We start from the raw sequence: 19,228 nt of genomic DNA, 5'->3' as shown, positions 1-19,228 counted from the left end.
GGGAGGGAGGGAGGGAGGGAGGAAAGGACTATATGAAGTAGGTGTAAATTGTAGTATAAATATGACTGGATAATTAAAGGGTTTTGGTGGTCAATGGTGAGAAGCTGCTGCTGCTTCCAAAAGTCTGGTTTGGGACTTCTCTAATAAGAGACTCCATAAAAGATGGCTGATAATGCCCAGCATATTCATATTGTCATGAAGAATGAGCTGGAAGCACCCTCAGTTACAGGTTCCATGTCACTTTCAAGAAACAGATCTATTTTTTGCATGCTTCAAGCTTTTAGTCTTAGGCTACAATTTTTTCATAACAGCTGTTTGTCTGTGGTTAAACTCTTTGTGATTCCTGCCAAAGCACTATGGTTGCAGAAACCAGGCAATGAAAAATGCCTCCTACCCTACCATAGCTTTTGAATTATGAATACCAGCTACCCTAAAATTTACTTAAGACTTAATAGCAAGGAAGCTTTCTTTTAAAGATAAGCCTTCACAACGGTATGGAAACCTGCCTGATTTTAATTGTATTATCAACCTCTGGATAATAAGTACCTTTCACACAGACATCAGAAAATTCTTAAGAGTTTCACAGCTAGCTTCCCCTGAGCATCTGTCCATACAGGCACTTGTCCATTTGGGCACCATGACTTCAAGTGTAATTACTGAATCTGGTTTTAGGCAACTTCTTTTCTTTTATACTGTTAAGGATCTGTTATAGGTTCAGGAAGCACAGAGCAGGAGCTTGCTCCATTTCAACACAGAAGAGACAAAGCTACTTGGGAATGGGGATGGAGAGTTGATTTCAGGCAAAGGAAATGTAGGAGAGATTTTCTTGATTTTTGGGGTGGCAGAGGAAGAAGGAAGGCAGAAGCTGAAAGAGGAACAAAATTGGAACAGAGATTAGGAATTGTTGAATAGACATTGGAATATGGAGTGGAATATGGAGTAGAATATGGAGTAGATTGGAATATGGTAGAGTCAGGGAGCAGGCTGTGGGCACTGGAATTGGGAAAAGGAATTGTAAGCCATAAAGAGATATGATGTGGTGAAAGTTGAGTGAAAAAGGTTACAATTGCATAGTTCCTATGCAAGGAGGTATAAAGAATAAAAACTCATTGAGGAGAATGGATCTTGGCAAAGGGAAAGAAGTGCCCAGCTCGAGGAGTAGTCCTATGGGAATCTCATGAGGTTTAACAAAACCAAGTACAAGGTGTTGTACCTTGATGGAGCAACCCTGTATCAACACAGGCTGGAGGATGAAGGGATCAAGAGCAGCACTGGGGAGAAGGACTTGGTGGTACTGGTGCACAAGAGGCTGGACATGAGCCAGCCATGTGTACCCACAGCTCAGAAAGCCAAACTTGTCCTGGGCTGCATCCAAAGCAGCATCGGCAGCAGGGCCCGGGAGGAGACTGTGCCCCTCTGCTCTGCTGAAACCCCACCTGGAACCCTGCATCCAGCTCTGGGTACCCAGTACAGGAGAGATACGGACCTATTAGAGAGAATCCAGAGGAGGCCACCTCCTGAAGATGATCAGAAGGATGGAGCACTTTTCCTATGACCAGAGGATGTTTGTTCAGCCTGGAAAAGTCTTAGGGGTGACTTAATTGCAGCCTTCCAATAGCTGAAGAGAGCCTATAAGAAAGATGGAGACAAACTTTATACAAAGCGTTTAGTAACAGGACAAGGGAAAATGGCCTTCCAGCCCAGGCCATTCTATGATTCTGTGAAAGAATTTCAGCAGAAAATAAGTTTGTCAGGAGAGCCAAACAGATTATCCTGCTCAAAAGCCATGCTCTTCTTCAAAACCTGAAAGAGGTTCTTAGGGTTCCTCTAGCTCCTCCCATGCTCAGCAGATAGTAAATATGGAAGAAAACTAACAGTAGTGTATTACATTGTGTTCATGATAAGTCTGTGTTACTTAAAACCCAAGCTGGAACACTTTCAATGCTGCTCCTGACCCATACTTATGCCCATACATATGCCACTGGAAAACTCAACTGTTTTCTAGTATGTGCTGCTTGTTTGTTTTACCTCGGAAAGTATACCTTAAAGTTTTATGTTTAAGAAAACTTCGTTAGTGTTGCAGTTAAGAAAATAGGAAATGCAAGAGTTAAGGTTGCCTGTGAAACCTTAATTTGTCTCCTTTCTGCATATGTATTATGTTGCAGTCTTTAATTATGTGATCACATGCTGTTTTTCAGTGGTATGTGATCATATAATTAACGAGTTTATTATAATACATACTGTATTGTAATTATATAAGGGAGCCAAATTAAGATTTCATTGGAATTCCTAATCCTGGTGTTTTCTGACTTTGCAGTAGAAGTCTTTGTCACTTTAATTCTGTTTTTAATGAGGCAGGTAGAGTGGCATGATGAAGGTGTACAGTCAAAGGTTATAACTTTCAAAGTGTTAGTGTTAATCACCTAAACTTCTTGGTACTCAGATTTTAGAAGTCTCTGTGCATCTTTGTCTGTTTAGTCTGTCTGAACTGGGATTCAGAGATGTTCAAGGGGTCTGACTATTACATGCTACAGTTTACAGTCTAAATATGTGTTTAGGACCGAAAATTTAGGCATCCAAATTGGAAGATTTGATCACTGACTACAAGGAATAATTCTGAAGACTGTGTGCTTTATTTAAAAATGATGGCCTTGTGGTTAAGACACAAGTATTAATCATAGAATTGGCAAAGTAAAAAACCAAGGCTGCAGACTTCCTGTGTTAATAGTGAATAAGTCACACTGTCCTCATGACAAACCTTTGCTGCTGCTACAAGCCTTAGGCTACTACAGTTTAAAGTTGGGTTAACTAACATGTTCTACCACATGTTAGGTTTACGTCTATCTCTGCCAGATAGCGTATTAAAAATATACAGTGCCTTGTCTACACTACAGTTTTATAATGTGGCATTTTGAACAAGTTAGGTAACACATTCAGAAGTACATTTAACTTCTTGTCTGGACATGCCCTTCGTTACTCCATAACTAGTGATTCTTCATGCACAGAACTCAGGTAATGACACTGAAAAATTCTAGAACTGAATCAGTTCTTGTGAAACTTATTAATATCATGGAAGAAGCATCATCAATTAAACAAATTGCATTAATGTCTAAGTATTTTCTCTTTTTAATTTAATAATTTCTTAGGGTTTTTTTCTGTTACTCTTCTATCATGTTCCCATCATGGCAGGTGCCTGGACATTAATTAATGTAACTTTAATATAATAAATAAAGCTTTTAGTATTTGTATAAGACAAGGATGCAGAAACTGAGAGTAATTTGTGTGTTAATAATAAATATTGGGGTCTGTGATTGAAACACAATCGTCTTTCAAATGATGGTTTATGAATCTAAAACACTCCAGATTTAGATTATCTTTTTCTTTTTTCTTTTTTCTTTTTTTTTTTTTTTTCAGTAAAGACTTTGTTTAATCCAGCTCCAGCCCTGGCTGACCTAGATCCACAGTTTTATACCTATTCTGATATCTTCTGCTGCAATGAAACCGAGGTAATGGTCATATGTCATGCTAAAGAAGGAGTCTTAAGCAGGGAAATTTCAGAATTATACTCTTCTCAGAAATGCAACATAGGGAGCAGGAAGATTAAGCCATGCTCCTCTTACACAGGACATTTGGAGGGACAGGTTTGATTCCTGACCTAACCAGCAAAAAGGAGTATTCTAAAACAACTTTAGCTTGCACTTGAAATTAAATTTGCAGCAGGAAAGTTGGGTCCAGTCTTCCTTACAAGTAGATCAGCAAAACATATCCATAAAAGGACACTTGTTAAATGTTATCACTGAGTGGTAAATATTAAAATACAGTCTTGTTCTTGTTCTGTGGTCTCGTGATATGATTAGCAGGAATGCATTAGCCAGAGTGTTCTGACAGTTTTAAACTCTCTTGCCAGGAGGTGATGCACGCTTGCTGCCCTTGATGGTAAAGAGAAGCTTCATATGCCTCTTTCTGTCAGATCTGTTTTCAGTGAATCTTCTCTGGCCTTCAACTGTATCTTTTCCTTTTTTCTTTTTTTTCCCCCCTCCTTTTTCTCTCTTTTCTAATTCTAGTGTTATTTCTCCTAAAGGAAACTTATTTTGTCATGAGACAAATTAACCTCATCTCACAAGACCTTTTTTTAAATTTGTTACCTATTAGGACTAGGCATGCTTTGTTCCTTCCCCTCACCCTCTCTTTATATAAACAGGAAGGTGGGAGAAGTAACCTAGTGAATAGGAACCATGCCTTGATCAGAGTTAAAATTATCTCTAAGAAACATGATTTCTGCAATGAACATGATCCCTTTGGGTGGAGCGGATGGGGAAGAGCTAAGAGAAGAGCATGGCCCTGCTTACTTGTAGCCTTTTTTGTATGATGACAATGTCTGTCAGTGTAAATTTTTGAAGACTCAATTACCCTCTTTTGAAATTTTTATTAAACCCCATCACAGACTATACCAAAAGTTCACAGTCCGTGAGTCTTCTAGCATTTAAGGGTCAACCTAAGTAACCCAAAAGGACATCTAAATTTTATTCTGGCATGTTTCATTATGTATCTGCCAAGTTCACATACTCCAGAGAATTCAAGAATTAGCAAAATAGCAAGGTGGGAGATGACATGATTCTTCAGGTCTCTGGAAGCCAGAATTTCCAGGATAACTGTCAGTGATACAATTTGTGTCTCAGACATTGCTCAACAGATATCAGAATTCAATTCTATGTGATGAAAAGAATGCTAAGGCAAAGTATTTATTCTTGTTCAGGGGACTTGCAGAACACCAGTATCATGTTTTCTTAATGCTATCAGAAAGCTCTTATGCCTGGACTGTGCCTCTGGATTGGCTAAATGGTGCAGTGGGTCACATTGTGGGCTAAGAACATCCATACTCTCCCACTATTTAGTAAACGTCATTTTTGTTTGCTTTTTTCATAATGCCACTTGTTAATCCTTTTCCCTCCTGCAAAAACTTATCCCCCATATGTTAGAAACAAAACTTAGTTTTTCATTACTCCTCTATTTCTGACTTTTCCCTCTTTGCATCACACAAGTTTTCCTTTTGTTGTATTTATTGCTAGGGGGCAGTCTTGAAAGAGGCCTTCTTTGAGAGGTGCAGCTTGCTGGATGTAGGGGTAGTATTATTACCACCACACAGAGAAAAGAAAATTACTTCTATTTAAAGGAAAATAAATAAATATACATTATAGGTGTATAATTATAATAGATCTCTGTTTACTCATCTACCTTTCCCTGCAGAGCTGGGGGTAGTTTGCATTCTTTTGTGATATTTTCTTTTAAAAAGTAATTACCATGTGAAGATAGCTAAGATCACTGGATGCAAGGTCAGGCACAGAAATATGCTCTCTGCTGTTGAGGAGGCTCATCTCTTCTGAATTTATGGAAATGTTAGACATATGGGAGTTCCTGCCAGCCATATAATGGGAGCATAAATCCAAGTGTAGGACTCCTACAGCATATTCTGAGAACAACAATGGCTCATAAATATCTTTGTTTTTAAAAACAACCTTTTGAAACTTTGCAGTGAAATCGATTGTATTAGCACAAGTGTAATATTCAATTTTGTTTGATTTCCTTCTCTCTGTATGTCTGATTTGTATTGAATTGATTTTCAGGGATGAACCATTGCCATTGTTCCTTTCTTTTTGCTGAGAAAAAAGGGAAAAATCAAGCATTTGTTTTTCTTATGTCACAAGTTTGATAGTAGTTTCTTTAGTAGTTATTGTATGTTCAAATACCATCTGTTTTCTGTTTTCCTTCATTATTTTCTCTAATTTCAGATTTCTGTAATGAATACACTTTAGAAGTTTGATATACAGATAAATGTTTACATACCCAAATAAAGGTTAGCACGTCTCTGCATGGCACTTATAAACAACCAGTTAATTCTACAAATCTTAAAGATAACTGCCTCTAAGACATTCTTTTTAACATAGATGTGTGTTCCAAGACAAGATAAAATTTGCACAGCTTTTTTTTTTCCTTGCTTGGTTTGCCTTTCTTAGTAATTTACATTTACAAGTATTCATCACAATTTTATCATAATGTACCTCTCTTTCTTGTTCACCAAGAAATACTTTTTTATTATAAAGTCCTGTGGTTTGAGAATAATAGATGAACAGTATGTTTGTAACAGAAAATTATGTTGGCTGTCAAACAGAACACCAGCCATATAGTTTAAGACATCTCATAGTCTGTGTGTTTATATTATTAAAGATGAGAAAAAGGGGATGGTCCTTGTGTTTAGCTGCATTATTACTGAGTCAGAAGTTTCTGTTATTTACAGATCTAAAGGCTGGGGTCTTGATCTGCAATGCCTTTGTCACAGAATAGAAGTTTAAAGATGTCAGCTATAATGTCAGCCATGGAATGTTGGCTCTCAAGCATGCAAATATCAAATACAATATCAACACTTTATATTCCATTTTTTATTAAATGTTTTAGGGTTTAATGAAATCCTATGCAGTATCTGGTATAACAGCATGCCTTGTTCTTATGGATTTACGTACTAGAGAGAAGCAAAGAAAATTACACTATCAGTGAATTATATACCATTAGTTTGTCTAGAACCGTCTGCTCAAGCTGTTTTTTTCACTCTTGCTTGTTGCAATAACAGGGTTTTTTTTGTCTGACATTACTTTCTTTTTATGTGGTTCATGAACAAAAAAGTCAGAACAAATCTTCAAGGTTATCAATTCTTTCTTACTTAGCCTGTTTTATCTTTTCCCAGAAAGCTCAAACTTGCTGAGACTAGTTTGTTCGTTCCCAGATGTAGCACAGCCTAATCCCTGAGGTTTGTGCAGGAATGTGCTAGTTTTCCATTCCCTTAATTCTTCTAATGAAAAATAAATGTATCCAATGTCATCCTGGTGAAAACTAATGGTTGTTCTTTTAAGTCATCTATAAATGTTGAAAAAGAGACAACCCTATACAAGACAAGCTCTTTGGAATACTTACCATTTTTTCCCCGCATATTTGTGTGGTTCCTTGCTGCAGATGGCTCTAGGCATAACCACAATGTCAATACAGTTCATGTGTCGTTTTTCTTTCTTAACATGTGCATGCAGTTACATAGCCCTGCAGGTTAGGAACCAAAATATACTGCACATCAGCAATTTCAGTTTGATCCTAAATGTTTTGAAGAACAGCTGCTTCTCTGTTGAAAGAATACTAAGGAGCCCTTCAGGACAAAAAAACCTCCTGAATGGTTACAGCAAATGATTGAGTTTGACAAGCTATTTTTAATGCAAAATTGGAAACTACTTTCTCCCTAATGTAAGATGGGTATCAGACTTCTGATCTAAAGAAGGCCTTGCAAAGATTTAATTAAATGCTAGTAGAATACTTTGGAGCTTCAATAGTAGAAAGCAGTACAAGTTAATTGCCAATTTTGTTAAAGCTATAAGATGTATAAAAATAACACAGACAAACAGATACATTCCTACTGTTTCCTTTTAAGTATTACTGTCTATTAACAGGGGATAGATAATTTCTTGGAATAAATATTTGTCAGTATGTTCAGAATCAAGAGACATTATTGCCTTTTCCAAGATTCAAAGAATATGAAGTTTATAAAACTTTGTAGTCTGGGATAAGGACATTTAAGGTAATTCTTATTAATATAGACAGATTAGTACTAAGAAAAATCTTCCTTAAGAAAATATAATTGATATCTCTAGGAGTCAAAACAAAAGCAGGTCCTTTAGAAATAAAATATTTCAGAACATCTCTTGAGCTTGCCTTTTGTATTTTAAGTAATGGAAAGCTACTGTTCTGCCATTACGTAGAAGTTGCCAGCAATTCACAGTATGTTTTATTTCCATCTTTGTCCTAAAACCCACTGCTAGAAACTATGAATTTTCCCATATTTAGTCTAAAATGAAAGCTGTTACTTTTGGGAGTGAAATTAATACTTTCAGGCCATTTAATTTCTATCAGTTTTTAATTATTCTAGCACAATAAGTATTTCTGCCTGTATGTCTGTAAAAATTTTATAATTTGAAACAACTACAACTAGCTTGGCTTGTGGCATGACCTTGCAATTTCTTATACATTAAATCTGTTGTACTACTTCTTGGGGACTGTTCACATGTGTTAGAATTAATGAGACTGAGTTCTTGTTTTGTCATTTGCAAAAGAAATCTCCTAAGGTAGTGGCCAGGTTTGTAGCTGACTTACTGTGTTTAAATATTTGAAATTAAAAGTATTTGAAATTATCATATAAAGTGTTACATGCATTAGCCTTAAAACTGGGACAGTTTCCGTGCTATTATTTATTATTTCTCTTCCAGTAGTACCTGGCAACATTTGCAAAGTTGTTATTGTGCTAGGTGCACAAAACCCAGTCCAAATGATAGACTGCTCCCCAAAGAATTAATACTTCTTTTTATTTCACCAGTTTATATTTGCTGAGGATTAGAGAATTGTGGAAGTTAGGAACAGACCTCTGGATATTCAATTGGTCCAAAACCCTGGTGAAGCCTGTCCAGTTTAGGATGGATTGCTCAGGGCTTTGTCCAGTCAAGTTCTGAATCTCCCAGGGTTGGAGAATGCATGACCTCTGGGCATGTGTTCCACTGGTTCATCACCCTTATGGTGAAAAAGCTTGTCCTAATATTGGAATTTCCCATGTTCTAGTTTGTGCTTGTTGTCTCTAGCCCTATCCCTGTGCACCTTCAAGAAGACTCTGGCTTCATCTTCTCTATACCCACCGACTAAATTGCCCTAGACAGCAATTAGATTTTCCACTTATCCAGGAGTTCTTCAGGTTGAACAAGCCTGCTTCTCCCAGCCTCCTCTTGTATGGTCTGGTCTGTGGTCCTCTGACTGTCTTGAAGGCCTTCCACTGTAGTGTGCAAGGGAAGTATGGCAGTGTCTTACTTGTGCCAGCATTCCCAAAACTAGGATACAGTGCTGCAGATTTGGTTTTGCAAATGCCAAGCAGAGGATCCAGAATATCTCCCTGGAAGTGGCTGCCCCAAATGCACCACAGCTAGGAACAACTGGCAAATGTTTGTGTGCTAGGATCATTCTCAGTTTCAGCCAGTGTAAATTACTATTTCTATTGAAAGAAATTAATTGTTTTGGATCAGCTTTTGGGAGTAATGTGGGACTCGGGGTGGTGTTAATTTTAACACAGATGCGCCTTGCAATCCAGTTTCCAGGCCCAGCACACAAGTGGCTGTTCTGGCATAAGAGAATTGGCCGTGTGGACAAGAGTGGTAGGGAAAAAGTAGGGCCATTTTCTTTTATGTAGCACTTCTGGTTTGTGTCAGCTTCCATGATTAGACCCACAGTCTAAAGAGAGATGGAGACTTAACTAAAATTAGTAACAACTATGGCCAAGAACCTTCATAGCCATGAAATTAAAAGCTTTAGTTAAATTTCTTTACCAGTCTTGCAAACAAAATTATGAAAATAATATGTAGATTAATTATATAATATCCATCATAGCTTTATTCTGACAGCAGTTGTGTGGAAAGTTGTCTTACTTTAATTAGTCCATTTAACTGAGTAGTTTTAAGAGACTAGCTGCAGAAAAATAAAATTCATTTGCTGCTCTTTTGTACAGTATGATGGCAAATGTCCACACTGGGCTTTTTAGTACTGTTATTTATTTTTTTCTTTACATAACCCTTAGTTATTTCCCTCAATTGTACCGCAGGGTTTTTTTAAAAATAAGATTCTGCTGAAGGGAGGAACTTAAAAACTCACCACAGTATTTAACATCAGTTAACATTTACCACAATCTCTAATCATTGGCACAGAATCTGTCTGGCTTCTGCTGCTTTTATGGTTCTTCCAGCTTGTTCCAGTGCTTTTAGTTGTACCATCCTGCTGTAGATCAGTTAGATGATAGTGGTTTGAAGCAGCCAAAGATCTACTTTTATACAGACTCTGTTCAAAATAATTTTGTTTATTGATGTAAGTAGGGTAAAGATGAAAAGAAAGATTTCTACAAATACCTGTCCCAAAACAGTTCTTTCACTACTCAAGCAAAAAATCCTGTTGATCTGGGGCATGGGAAGCACAAAGAGGAGTACTCTCTTAATGCTAAGCATACAAAGATTGTGCATGTCATTAGGAATAATATTATATTTAAATATTTCATTTACCTTGCTTATGACCTCACGGAAGTATTAATACCAGGTAGATATACCAATATTAGATTTACTATTACTCTACCAGAACCAAATCCACTTTCCTTCTGGAGACTTTGCAACAGAGGCATAATGTTTGGGATTATTCCCCCTTTTAAAGTACCCTGAAAATTCAGTTTGCCTCTTTCATTCAAGGATTTGTGTTAAATTATTTTTGTTCTTTTAACACAGTGCACCAGGTGTTCTGAATACAGGAATACATAGTTCCTGCTCCAGAGATACTAAAATTCATGAAGAGACTTGGACTCTTTAGACACTTGAATAGAGTGTACATACTTATTTTAATATTGTATGTCATCTATCTGTAGTGACTCTGAGACCATTATTTGTGAATTGGTTTTGTGGAAACCTTGCAAGAAGATACATTGAAAAGGTTTTGTGAGATACTTTTTGAAACAAAGTTTTTTAGGTTGAAAATACTTTTGTAACTTTTTAAAAACTGAAACACGTTTAATATGCTTAAACAGTTTATAGTGCAAGAGAAGTTTGAGCAGCATGGTGGCATGCCAAAAAGAAAACTGGACAGGTTCACTTGCCTTCTTATATCTTAATATATTCTTTTCTAGGATCAGTGTGGTTAAAAAAAGTAATTTTAAATTGTGTGTATGTGTTGACCATGCCTTGCCCCTGCAGTGCACAAGTTAAAGAACCAAACCCTGCCACACCAGGCTCTGCTTCACAACGATCAGATCAACATTGCTTGAAATAATTTGTGCATTTATCTAAGTAGAGACTGCAGAACTTGGTCATGTGTGTTTCAAAATTAAAATTATTAAGTGCTCTGCGAGTGATACTATAAACTCTAGGGAGTGTGTTGGCATAATGTGGCCCTTCAGAGCCCAAGGGTGGCTGCTGTCGTCTGGATCAGGCTTAAACTCAGGAAATGACAGTGGCAAGCAGCGGGCGCTGACTCACAGCTGGGGGCGGTTTGCTTGTAGATGGCTGTAGTAGTTCCTGTCCCCAGCTGCCTGCCCGCCCTCTTTTTACTACAGGCATGGTCTGCGCTCCATCAAGCACTAGTTTAATCACTATAGTTTACAGTTTGTTACATCAAGAATTGCGAGCATTGAATTCAAGCTTCAGTTATGCAGAGGAAGGTAATTTGAAATATTTCAGCAGCAGTTTCCCAAGAGGCTGAGCTGCCCTTGCAGCAAAGGTCAGGAGAGTAGCTTCTGAATAGGTTCCAGAGTAAGTTTTCCACAGAAAATAAGCCCTAGGAGTGTGGAAGTTATGCTTGGCTATGAAGCAGGTATCTGAAAATGCTTCAGACTGCATTCGTCAAGATCCAGCAGCAACCTTGTAATACAACCTACAGTAAGGCTTCCCTTTTCTCAGGCAAGCAGGACAAAATTCAGTAAAGACAGCAAAATGTACTATGTTTGTTTACTTACAGTTGAAGGCATACAGTATTATGCAGGAGAATTACCTGATAGACTGAGAGAAGAGGCAATTTCTCTTCCTTTTCTTCCTGTTTAGTTCTTGTTCTTTTCCCTTCCAAAAAGAAGCAAAAAAGCATATTACACTTGACAATACAAGTCAAGTTCTTGCCATCAAGAAAGAGTATGAAGTGGTGAAAACATTGATTCTGAAGTCTTCATTGCAGATTTTGGGAAAGTTTTGCTCTTAGTTGGGTGGAACTAGAAGAGAATAATTTTAAGACACAGCTGGGAGAAATTTATAAGCTCACCATCAGTTAGAAGAAGAGTTTAACTGATTTTGTACAGAATCAGCACAGTTGACAGAGGCATATGGACATGGCTGTAACACAAATATATAATAATTTTTAATGGGCCTTTGTCCAAAGAGGGCTTCAGGTAAATTTTAGGTATTCTTATCTGAAAATATATATTAAACTGAACAGAGTGGGGAAGGCTGAGCATTTTTTTTTCCTGAAGAGATTTTCCTTGTGATGGGCCTCTAGCTTAACAGTGAGAATTTAAAAGTGTTTAAAATGTTTCTCACTTAATGATAAATGTCCATCAAGGATAGTGACCAAGTTGACTTGTAGCATTTTTTCACATTAAACCACAAAATGCTTTTGCCAAGACTGTGTCACTGTGTCCATTTCACAGATGAAAAAACAGAAGCATGTGGGAAAAATGTGATTTTACTAAGGGTTGTATGCCAGGTAAGTTGTAGAAGCTGGAACAGAACCCATACTTCCTATGTCTCTTTGCATAGGTTGCTGTATATTAGAGAGAGAGCTGTGCCTGGAGTACACACTGATTTCAAGCAAGGAGCAAGACACAGCTGAATATCAGCACTGGAAGTGGTTTCATGATCCTCCTACAATACACATTTTAAAAGATACTAAATACTGTCCTCAAATGTAACTGTTGTCCAAAAATGAATGCTTTAAGATTATGATTTTCATTTGTGTGGGTTGTTTTCCAGGCAGAAATTTTAACGGGCATCCCAGTTGGCAACCTTGAGGATGCTAAAAAGGTGGGATGCATGCTGTTAGAAAGAGGGTGTAAGTTTGTAATTGTGACTCTTGGAGCAGAAGGCTGCATGATGATATCAGAAGACGAACCCATTGCAAAGCACGTTCCTGCTGGGAAGGTCAGAGCTGTGGACACTACGGTACGTTTTTGTGGTTTAACTGTCTTACTTTAGAAAAGACTGCTTAAGCACTAGAGGAAAGCAGTGAGTAATCAGACAAATCTTTTGGCACTAGCACAAAGGCTAATTTGTTATATGAATATTGTTATGTGAAATTGATATTTTGTTTCCAGGGTCTCATATATTAAATGTCAATTCACCTGAGTTTTATAGTCTGTATTGTAGATGAGCTAGAACTATTACACATACTAAAGGTGTAATACTGAAACCTCCTTTACTGAAGTACTTGTCTCTGACTGGCTTGAGCTGCAGTGTTGTTTTTCCACCTTTGCCCTTTCATTTAATTCATCTTGTCTAGAAATCAAGCTATGTGAGAACAGAGATACTAGTCATGGTCTGAAACTGAATGTTTGGTTCTTCTGACAAAGTGTGAATTACTTACCAAGTCTAGCATAAGGTGATTAAAGACATAATTTTTACAGAATATACTGGAAAAAACCCAAAGTTCTTGCTGCTTCATGATGACTGTTTTATGATGCTAGGTAAGGGATACTTGGTCAGGCACATTTTAATCTTAGACATTAACAGACTTCTTTGCTTCCTGCTCAGAACTGAGTGCAGAAAACATGTTCTGTGAAACCACAAAATACAATGCCCCCACGGAAAGAGAAAAACAGGACAGGCAATAGTTAAGATAGCACTGCTGTGAAAACCTTACCGCACTGCACATATGGGGCTATTTTGTGTTCCTAGTATTATCTGACATAAATCCAAAATAATTCCAGTGGAGTTATTGAGAGCAGAGTAGGTCACATTATATGTACTAACTATACATTTAAATGCCTGTTATAATAACGTCATATTACATATGTTCTGTTACAATAGTTCATTAAAATCCTGGAGATTTTACCATCTGGTACATTCCATATCTGAATTACATTAATAACAACTAGTTCTTGTAGCATGTTTTTTTATCCATGGACCTCATACTGTTTCACAAAGAGGAAAGGCAACTGCTTAAAGGATGAGAAAACAGAAGCACAGGGAGCTGAAATTACCTAGGTCAGTAACATGTAGTGGCAGAGCTAAGAATAAAGTCACCTCATCTCAATCACAAGATTGCTTATAGGTTTGGACTGTGATATTCTGATACTATGGAAAGTGTTGTTTCATTCTTCCATATAATCTTTTTCTTTATAACTCTGAAATAGAGATACTTTGGTTTTATTTTCCTCTTTTACCCCTTTGTCATTTAGAAGTTTGACCTTGGGTTAGTACTGATTTTTGGAATGTCTTAAATTTATACTTAGGGGAAGGAGACATCACTGTCTCAGGTCACAGGTTCTTGGTAGGGGACTACAGACACCAAATTGCCTTTGCTTGCTTTTAGCCCAGAATTAGAAATGCCAAGGAAGTGAAAGGCAGAGATCCCAAAGCAGGATTTATTAGCTTGGGAGCAACACCTTGTGAACCTGGCAGTATGGCTTCTTGCTCTAAGCTGGTAAATCCACTGGTGCTATCAAAGCTTACTGTTAGAGTTTTTTCTCTATCACATAGAAGTGATGTTGAAGAAATATGTGTGATCTGCTTCTTCAAAAGGAGAAAATTTCTTCCAGGTCAGCTATTGTTTGATATCTTAAAGATTTGCTGCTCATGGAATAAAACAGCAATACTGAAACTGTGGATGAAAAATGCCTTTTATCTTGCCTAGTAGTTTGGAGTTTCATGTCAGAATGAATGTAATGCTCCTTTCTTTTTTTAAGATTCTTTTTATTTTAAATAAAAACAGTTTCTTTTTATTTACTTAATCCTTGCCCTGCCTCCTTGTGGCCAACAGGTTATTGGCGTCCACATAGCAGAGGATTTTCACAGTTAATTTTGTTAATCTACTTAAATACCAGTGGGTTGTTTTCAGTAAAACAGCTGTGCTTAGTTTATTCTTGTAGCCTGAATGAAAAAAAATATGTGTTTGCCTTCCATTATAAAAGTCTTACAGTGCTTAGCCTGATTATCACTTTGCCTGAAAGCAAGTGGTTTTAAAGCAATCCTTACAAACACTAAGCAAAATAATGTCATCCTTAACTAACCTGGATTGCTCTATTATTAAAATAAGCATTAAACATTCTAGTAGGACATGTTACTTTCCTTGAAGCATGTCTACAGTAGATCCTTCCCCAGGGGAAGGATCAGACTTGTATGGTGGCTTACCAAGTAGCCACCTACCCACAGGGTATGCTTTTAGCCTGCTGTTTGATACTAAAAAAAAATTAAAAAAATGCTATCTTAAACTGCCCTGACTTCAGCATCATGAAGGACTAGGCATGATCACATCGGGTTATGTGCCCATATCTGTGTTGATACTGTTTAGATCTGTAGAAGGCAAAATTACCACCAGAGAGAGAATTAAATGACGTGTGTACTCTATCACAGAATTTGCAAAAGGCTACAGAGTCCTTATTAAAAAACAGAGTTTGCCATTTAGGAGATACACATGCAAGGTACAAAATAAGCTTCAAAGTTCCCTTTCACTGTAGAAGTTTTCCATGGCTGCTACCACTGCCCAAAGTCCTCTCTGCAGCACTGCTACTTCTGGTAGAAATTACCCTGGCAATTTCTTCTGTCCACAGCAACTTTAACAATTTTTGAACAACAAAATACTGGGGTAGGTACAGCCACAAAGATTAAGAATTGGAGTTCCTTGTCCCAGTTTGTGTGCTCCCCATTCTCCATGTTCACAGGTTCACCAGAGACATTAAGGGTTGATAGGCTGTAGTGCCTGGCTCTTCCTCCCTGCCCTTGAGGGTTAATCTAAGTGTTTATTGGCAGAACACTAGGAAAAGCTGGATCCATCTCCCACTCTGTGGTGGAACATGAATCTTCAAGATTGAAAATCTGGTGTTTTTCACCCACACTAAATAAATACTGTAAAGAGGGGAAAAAAGGCCTGTTGATTCTTTTTTTTTTAGCACTAATTATCTTAGTGTGGGCTTTAGTAATGTATGCAATGCTTCTCATGACTGTTAGCAGAGCTCTCCATACACAGTCCAAAACATGTAGAGCACGAATAGTCATTCAGAGGGAAGTTTTGCAAGACATGGTATTGTAAAGCTGAAACATCTGTTTCTCCTATTATAGCTAAATAGTGCAATAAGTTTTTGTTAAGAAAATTAACTTTCCCTTCATTTTACTAGTTCCTTCTATCTACATTCTGTATGCAAATTTTGAATGAACGGAAAAATAAGTGAATTATTGAAAAGTCATCCTTGAATTTTCTGTATGACAGAAAGATCTGGTTAAGCCAAACAGCTATATCAATTTGTATTTGAAATAGTTGATGTACACAAGACATTTGACACATAATAAAGTTCTAATATAGGTATACATTATATTCTATTTTCATTACTTTAAGTAGTTGCTTTTAAATTTATTTCACTATATTAAGTTAAATATATGCATTTACTTTATTTTTGGAAGAAGCTATTTCTACTCTAGGTGAAACTAGTACATGAAACTCCATTAAAATAGCTGTGAAGGATAATTATATAATTCCATTTATATGACACTTCTTCTGTTGGTAGCAGAAGGTTTCACAAATCATTCACAAATCTGATAAGCATTTCACAGAAAACAATAATATACACATATTTTGCAGTTGCGCATGTGTGAAGCAGTTTGTCTGCTGCTGAAGCAGAAGCACAGCTGAGGTGGTGCATGGCAGCTGCTCACAAACAGCAACGGGACATGACTGAACACCATCATGTCAGAATTGTACTTGAGGTGAAGGGGATGATCTGTGTGATGAACCGCACAATGATCCTGGATTTTGACATCTGTTGCTGCAGTAGCCCTGAACAAGCCTTCTTGACAGAGACATACATGGTCTGATGAGATAGAAGTCCACAACATCATCCATATTGGAGAATGAAGCTCTGCTCTTTTTTCCCCTTCACTCTCACTCTCCCCCTCTGCTTCTGACAATCACAGAAAGTGTAATTTACAGCACTATTTACATTAACTAATTATAGTCCATTGAAACTGCCAGAGAAAATTTGTCAGAAGAATGTAATTACTCAAAGCTGGAATTTGGCCAGCAGTGAGATCAGTTCCCTTCCATTTTGAAAAAAAGCACTACGGGATAGTATGGAGCTGAGTACTTCAAATGACAGCTAGGAACCAAGTCAAGTCCTTGAGGTGCTGCCAGAGGCCTGCCTGGGGCTTAGTATGTGCAGGTGGACTTCACAGAGACATTCAGGCTGTCTGGAGCTCCAGGTTACTCAGGATCTGGGCTTCAGAACCATGCCAGGTCTCTGGAGGTGGGGCAGTCTGGTGGTCAGTGGCTATGGCAGGCTGGAACGTGTCTGCTGGTTCTGGGATTTGGTCTGTGGTTGCTCCTTGCAGTTGAAGGTGGGGTGTCCTGTCTAGGGTCCATGAATCGAATCAGAGAGCTGGCACTGGCAGAATCTCTCCCGTGCAGTGGTCTTAGTGGAAAATGAGGGGCTCTCTAAGTAAGCCGAGGCTGCCCCTCTGTTGACCCCCCCATTTCTGGGTTACAGCTCTTGCTCCCACTTTGGGGAGGAGGTCATCTAGAGTTAATTTTTAGAACCTCCAGTTTGCTCCATAGCCCAGCTTAGATCAAGATGATGAACACATACTTCCACCACTTAGGGTGACTTTCCAATTTTTGTCTCATCTGGTCTTCTAAATGCATAGTATAGTTGCTCTATTTAAGATCTCTTCATCAGTTGACCTCTAGGTTTACACGTACCACTGTTACGTGCAAAAGGTCCTGCATTAGCACACTCACAGCCAGGAGATCAGGCATTTGCATGTCTGGTTTAAGCATATATGTATTTTCTTGAAAGGCAAATGGATGCACTTGGGCACATAATATTTAAATGAAAATTTGGAATAATTTTTCACAATGGTACCCCTAGTAATCACAGCAAGTCAATGGTCCCCCTTTTAAATATAATGGAGAATCTAGAATGTTTAACTTTGCAGTATTTCTAAGCAAAACAATTACATTTACTATGTAATTTCTTGTATTACCAGCATTTTCACTGTCTGGTTGTGCATTTTGGATACAGATATTGCACAACCTGCTCAGAGAAGCTCACAGGTTGAAGTGCCAGTCTTGTAAACGTGAAACTCATTTAGGAGAAAGGATAAAATTCAACATTTAATCTACTCTGCCTGAAGTTTTACATGAGCATATGATTTATTCTATATAGTCCTTTTCTGTGCAATATTCTCAGAGGTATGATACATACTATTTGTCATAATCAAAAATGTTACCATTATTTTTTCATGTCAGTTCTGCAAAAGAAGGGCTCATTGCTAAAATATGAATACTCATCAGATGTTTAGTGTTCAAATCCTGTTGTTTCCCTCAGATTTCTTATAACAATTTTTTAGATCTGTATCTTCTACTGGAGGAGAGAATTATGAAGGCTGTCTTTAAACAGTAGATTGCTCACTGAGCAGCTTTGTATTGAACTCTGAAGATGTTATATAACCTTTATTTTAATAAAACCTCATATAAGTGTATAGCTATATAATTTTAGATATGTAACAATATTCAGGCCTGTGCAGCAATTGTGGTCTAAAGAAGGCAGTGTGGTTTAGCAATTTGAGCAAAGGACTGATTAAGAGTTCCAGGGCTCTGCAAAAGACTTGGTGCAATTCCCTGGAAGAGTTACGTGTCTTCTTTGTATTCAAATTTATCTGTCCATAAATTGGAGCTGCTATTAATGTGTTGCATATAAGCCATGAGAAGTCTGTTAGAGATCAGAACAGAACCTGGGAGGCCTTTTTCCCAGGCTTTTCATATAACCTCAGGCCAGTTGTGCTTCTTTGGGGGCTTTGCAAGCTCATTGAAGTGCTTCTGCTTGAAGTTGAGAGGTCTTGTCTGTAAAAATATGGTTTACACTAAAATTCTCTGACTTAGCTGTATCTTCTGCTTTGGAGGAAGCCTGAGACAGAGGAGTGAAGTGGACACTGAAATAAAGACTCAGAATATAAATAAATCTGAAACAGTCCTCCTAATAACAGCAATTCTTTGTCTCCTGACTTTGTGGCCTAACGTCTGAGGCTCAAGAGGATATAAATACAACACTCTGTGCAATGACTAATTACTCAAAATTCTGTGCATCAGCAGAAGTGGGACTTGTGGTTGACTCTAATATTATCAAATGCCTTTGCTATTTAATAATCTTGTAGCCCTACATTATTTAGCATGCCGTTTGCACAAAGAACAGTAATTTTATTTCAGCTATCTCTCAACAAAGTAAAAATGCAGCTGGTAGTAAATGAAACATTTGGCAGACAATGTGACTGATGTACAGTTCTCTAACTTGCTAAGAAAAGAAAAATGTTGGCTGTTTAACCTTTTCCTACCCAAGGATATAGCAAGGAGTAAACCTTTGCAGTTTTCCTTTTTCTTTTTTTCATTAACCCAAAAATGTATAGTTTTTCTTTTTCTTTTTCTTTTTCTTTTT

The 19,228-nt window shown here is 37.5% G+C and overlaps 1 protein-coding gene across 1 annotated transcript in view; it reads left to right on the top strand.

Annotated features, from left to right (window-relative positions):
* The window catches only part of RBKS (ribokinase), a 70,586-nt gene that overhangs the window by 37,923 nt on the left and 13,435 nt on the right, over positions 1 to 19,228 (top strand). The window contains exons 6-7 of the mRNA XM_015620720.2: positions 3,415 to 3,506; positions 12,564 to 12,752. Of these exons, the coding sequence (XP_015476206.1) occupies positions 3,415 to 3,506; positions 12,564 to 12,752 (281 nt within the window). The remainder of the gene's footprint in view (positions 1 to 3,414; positions 3,507 to 12,563; positions 12,753 to 19,228) is intronic.

The sequence above is a fragment of the Parus major genome, chromosome 3 (genome assembly GCF_001522545.3).
Source record: "Parus major isolate Abel chromosome 3, Parus_major1.1, whole genome shotgun sequence".
NCBI lineage: Eukaryota > Metazoa > Chordata > Aves > Passeriformes > Paridae > Parus > Parus major.
This window is presented reverse-complemented; position numbering and strand designations above follow the sequence as displayed.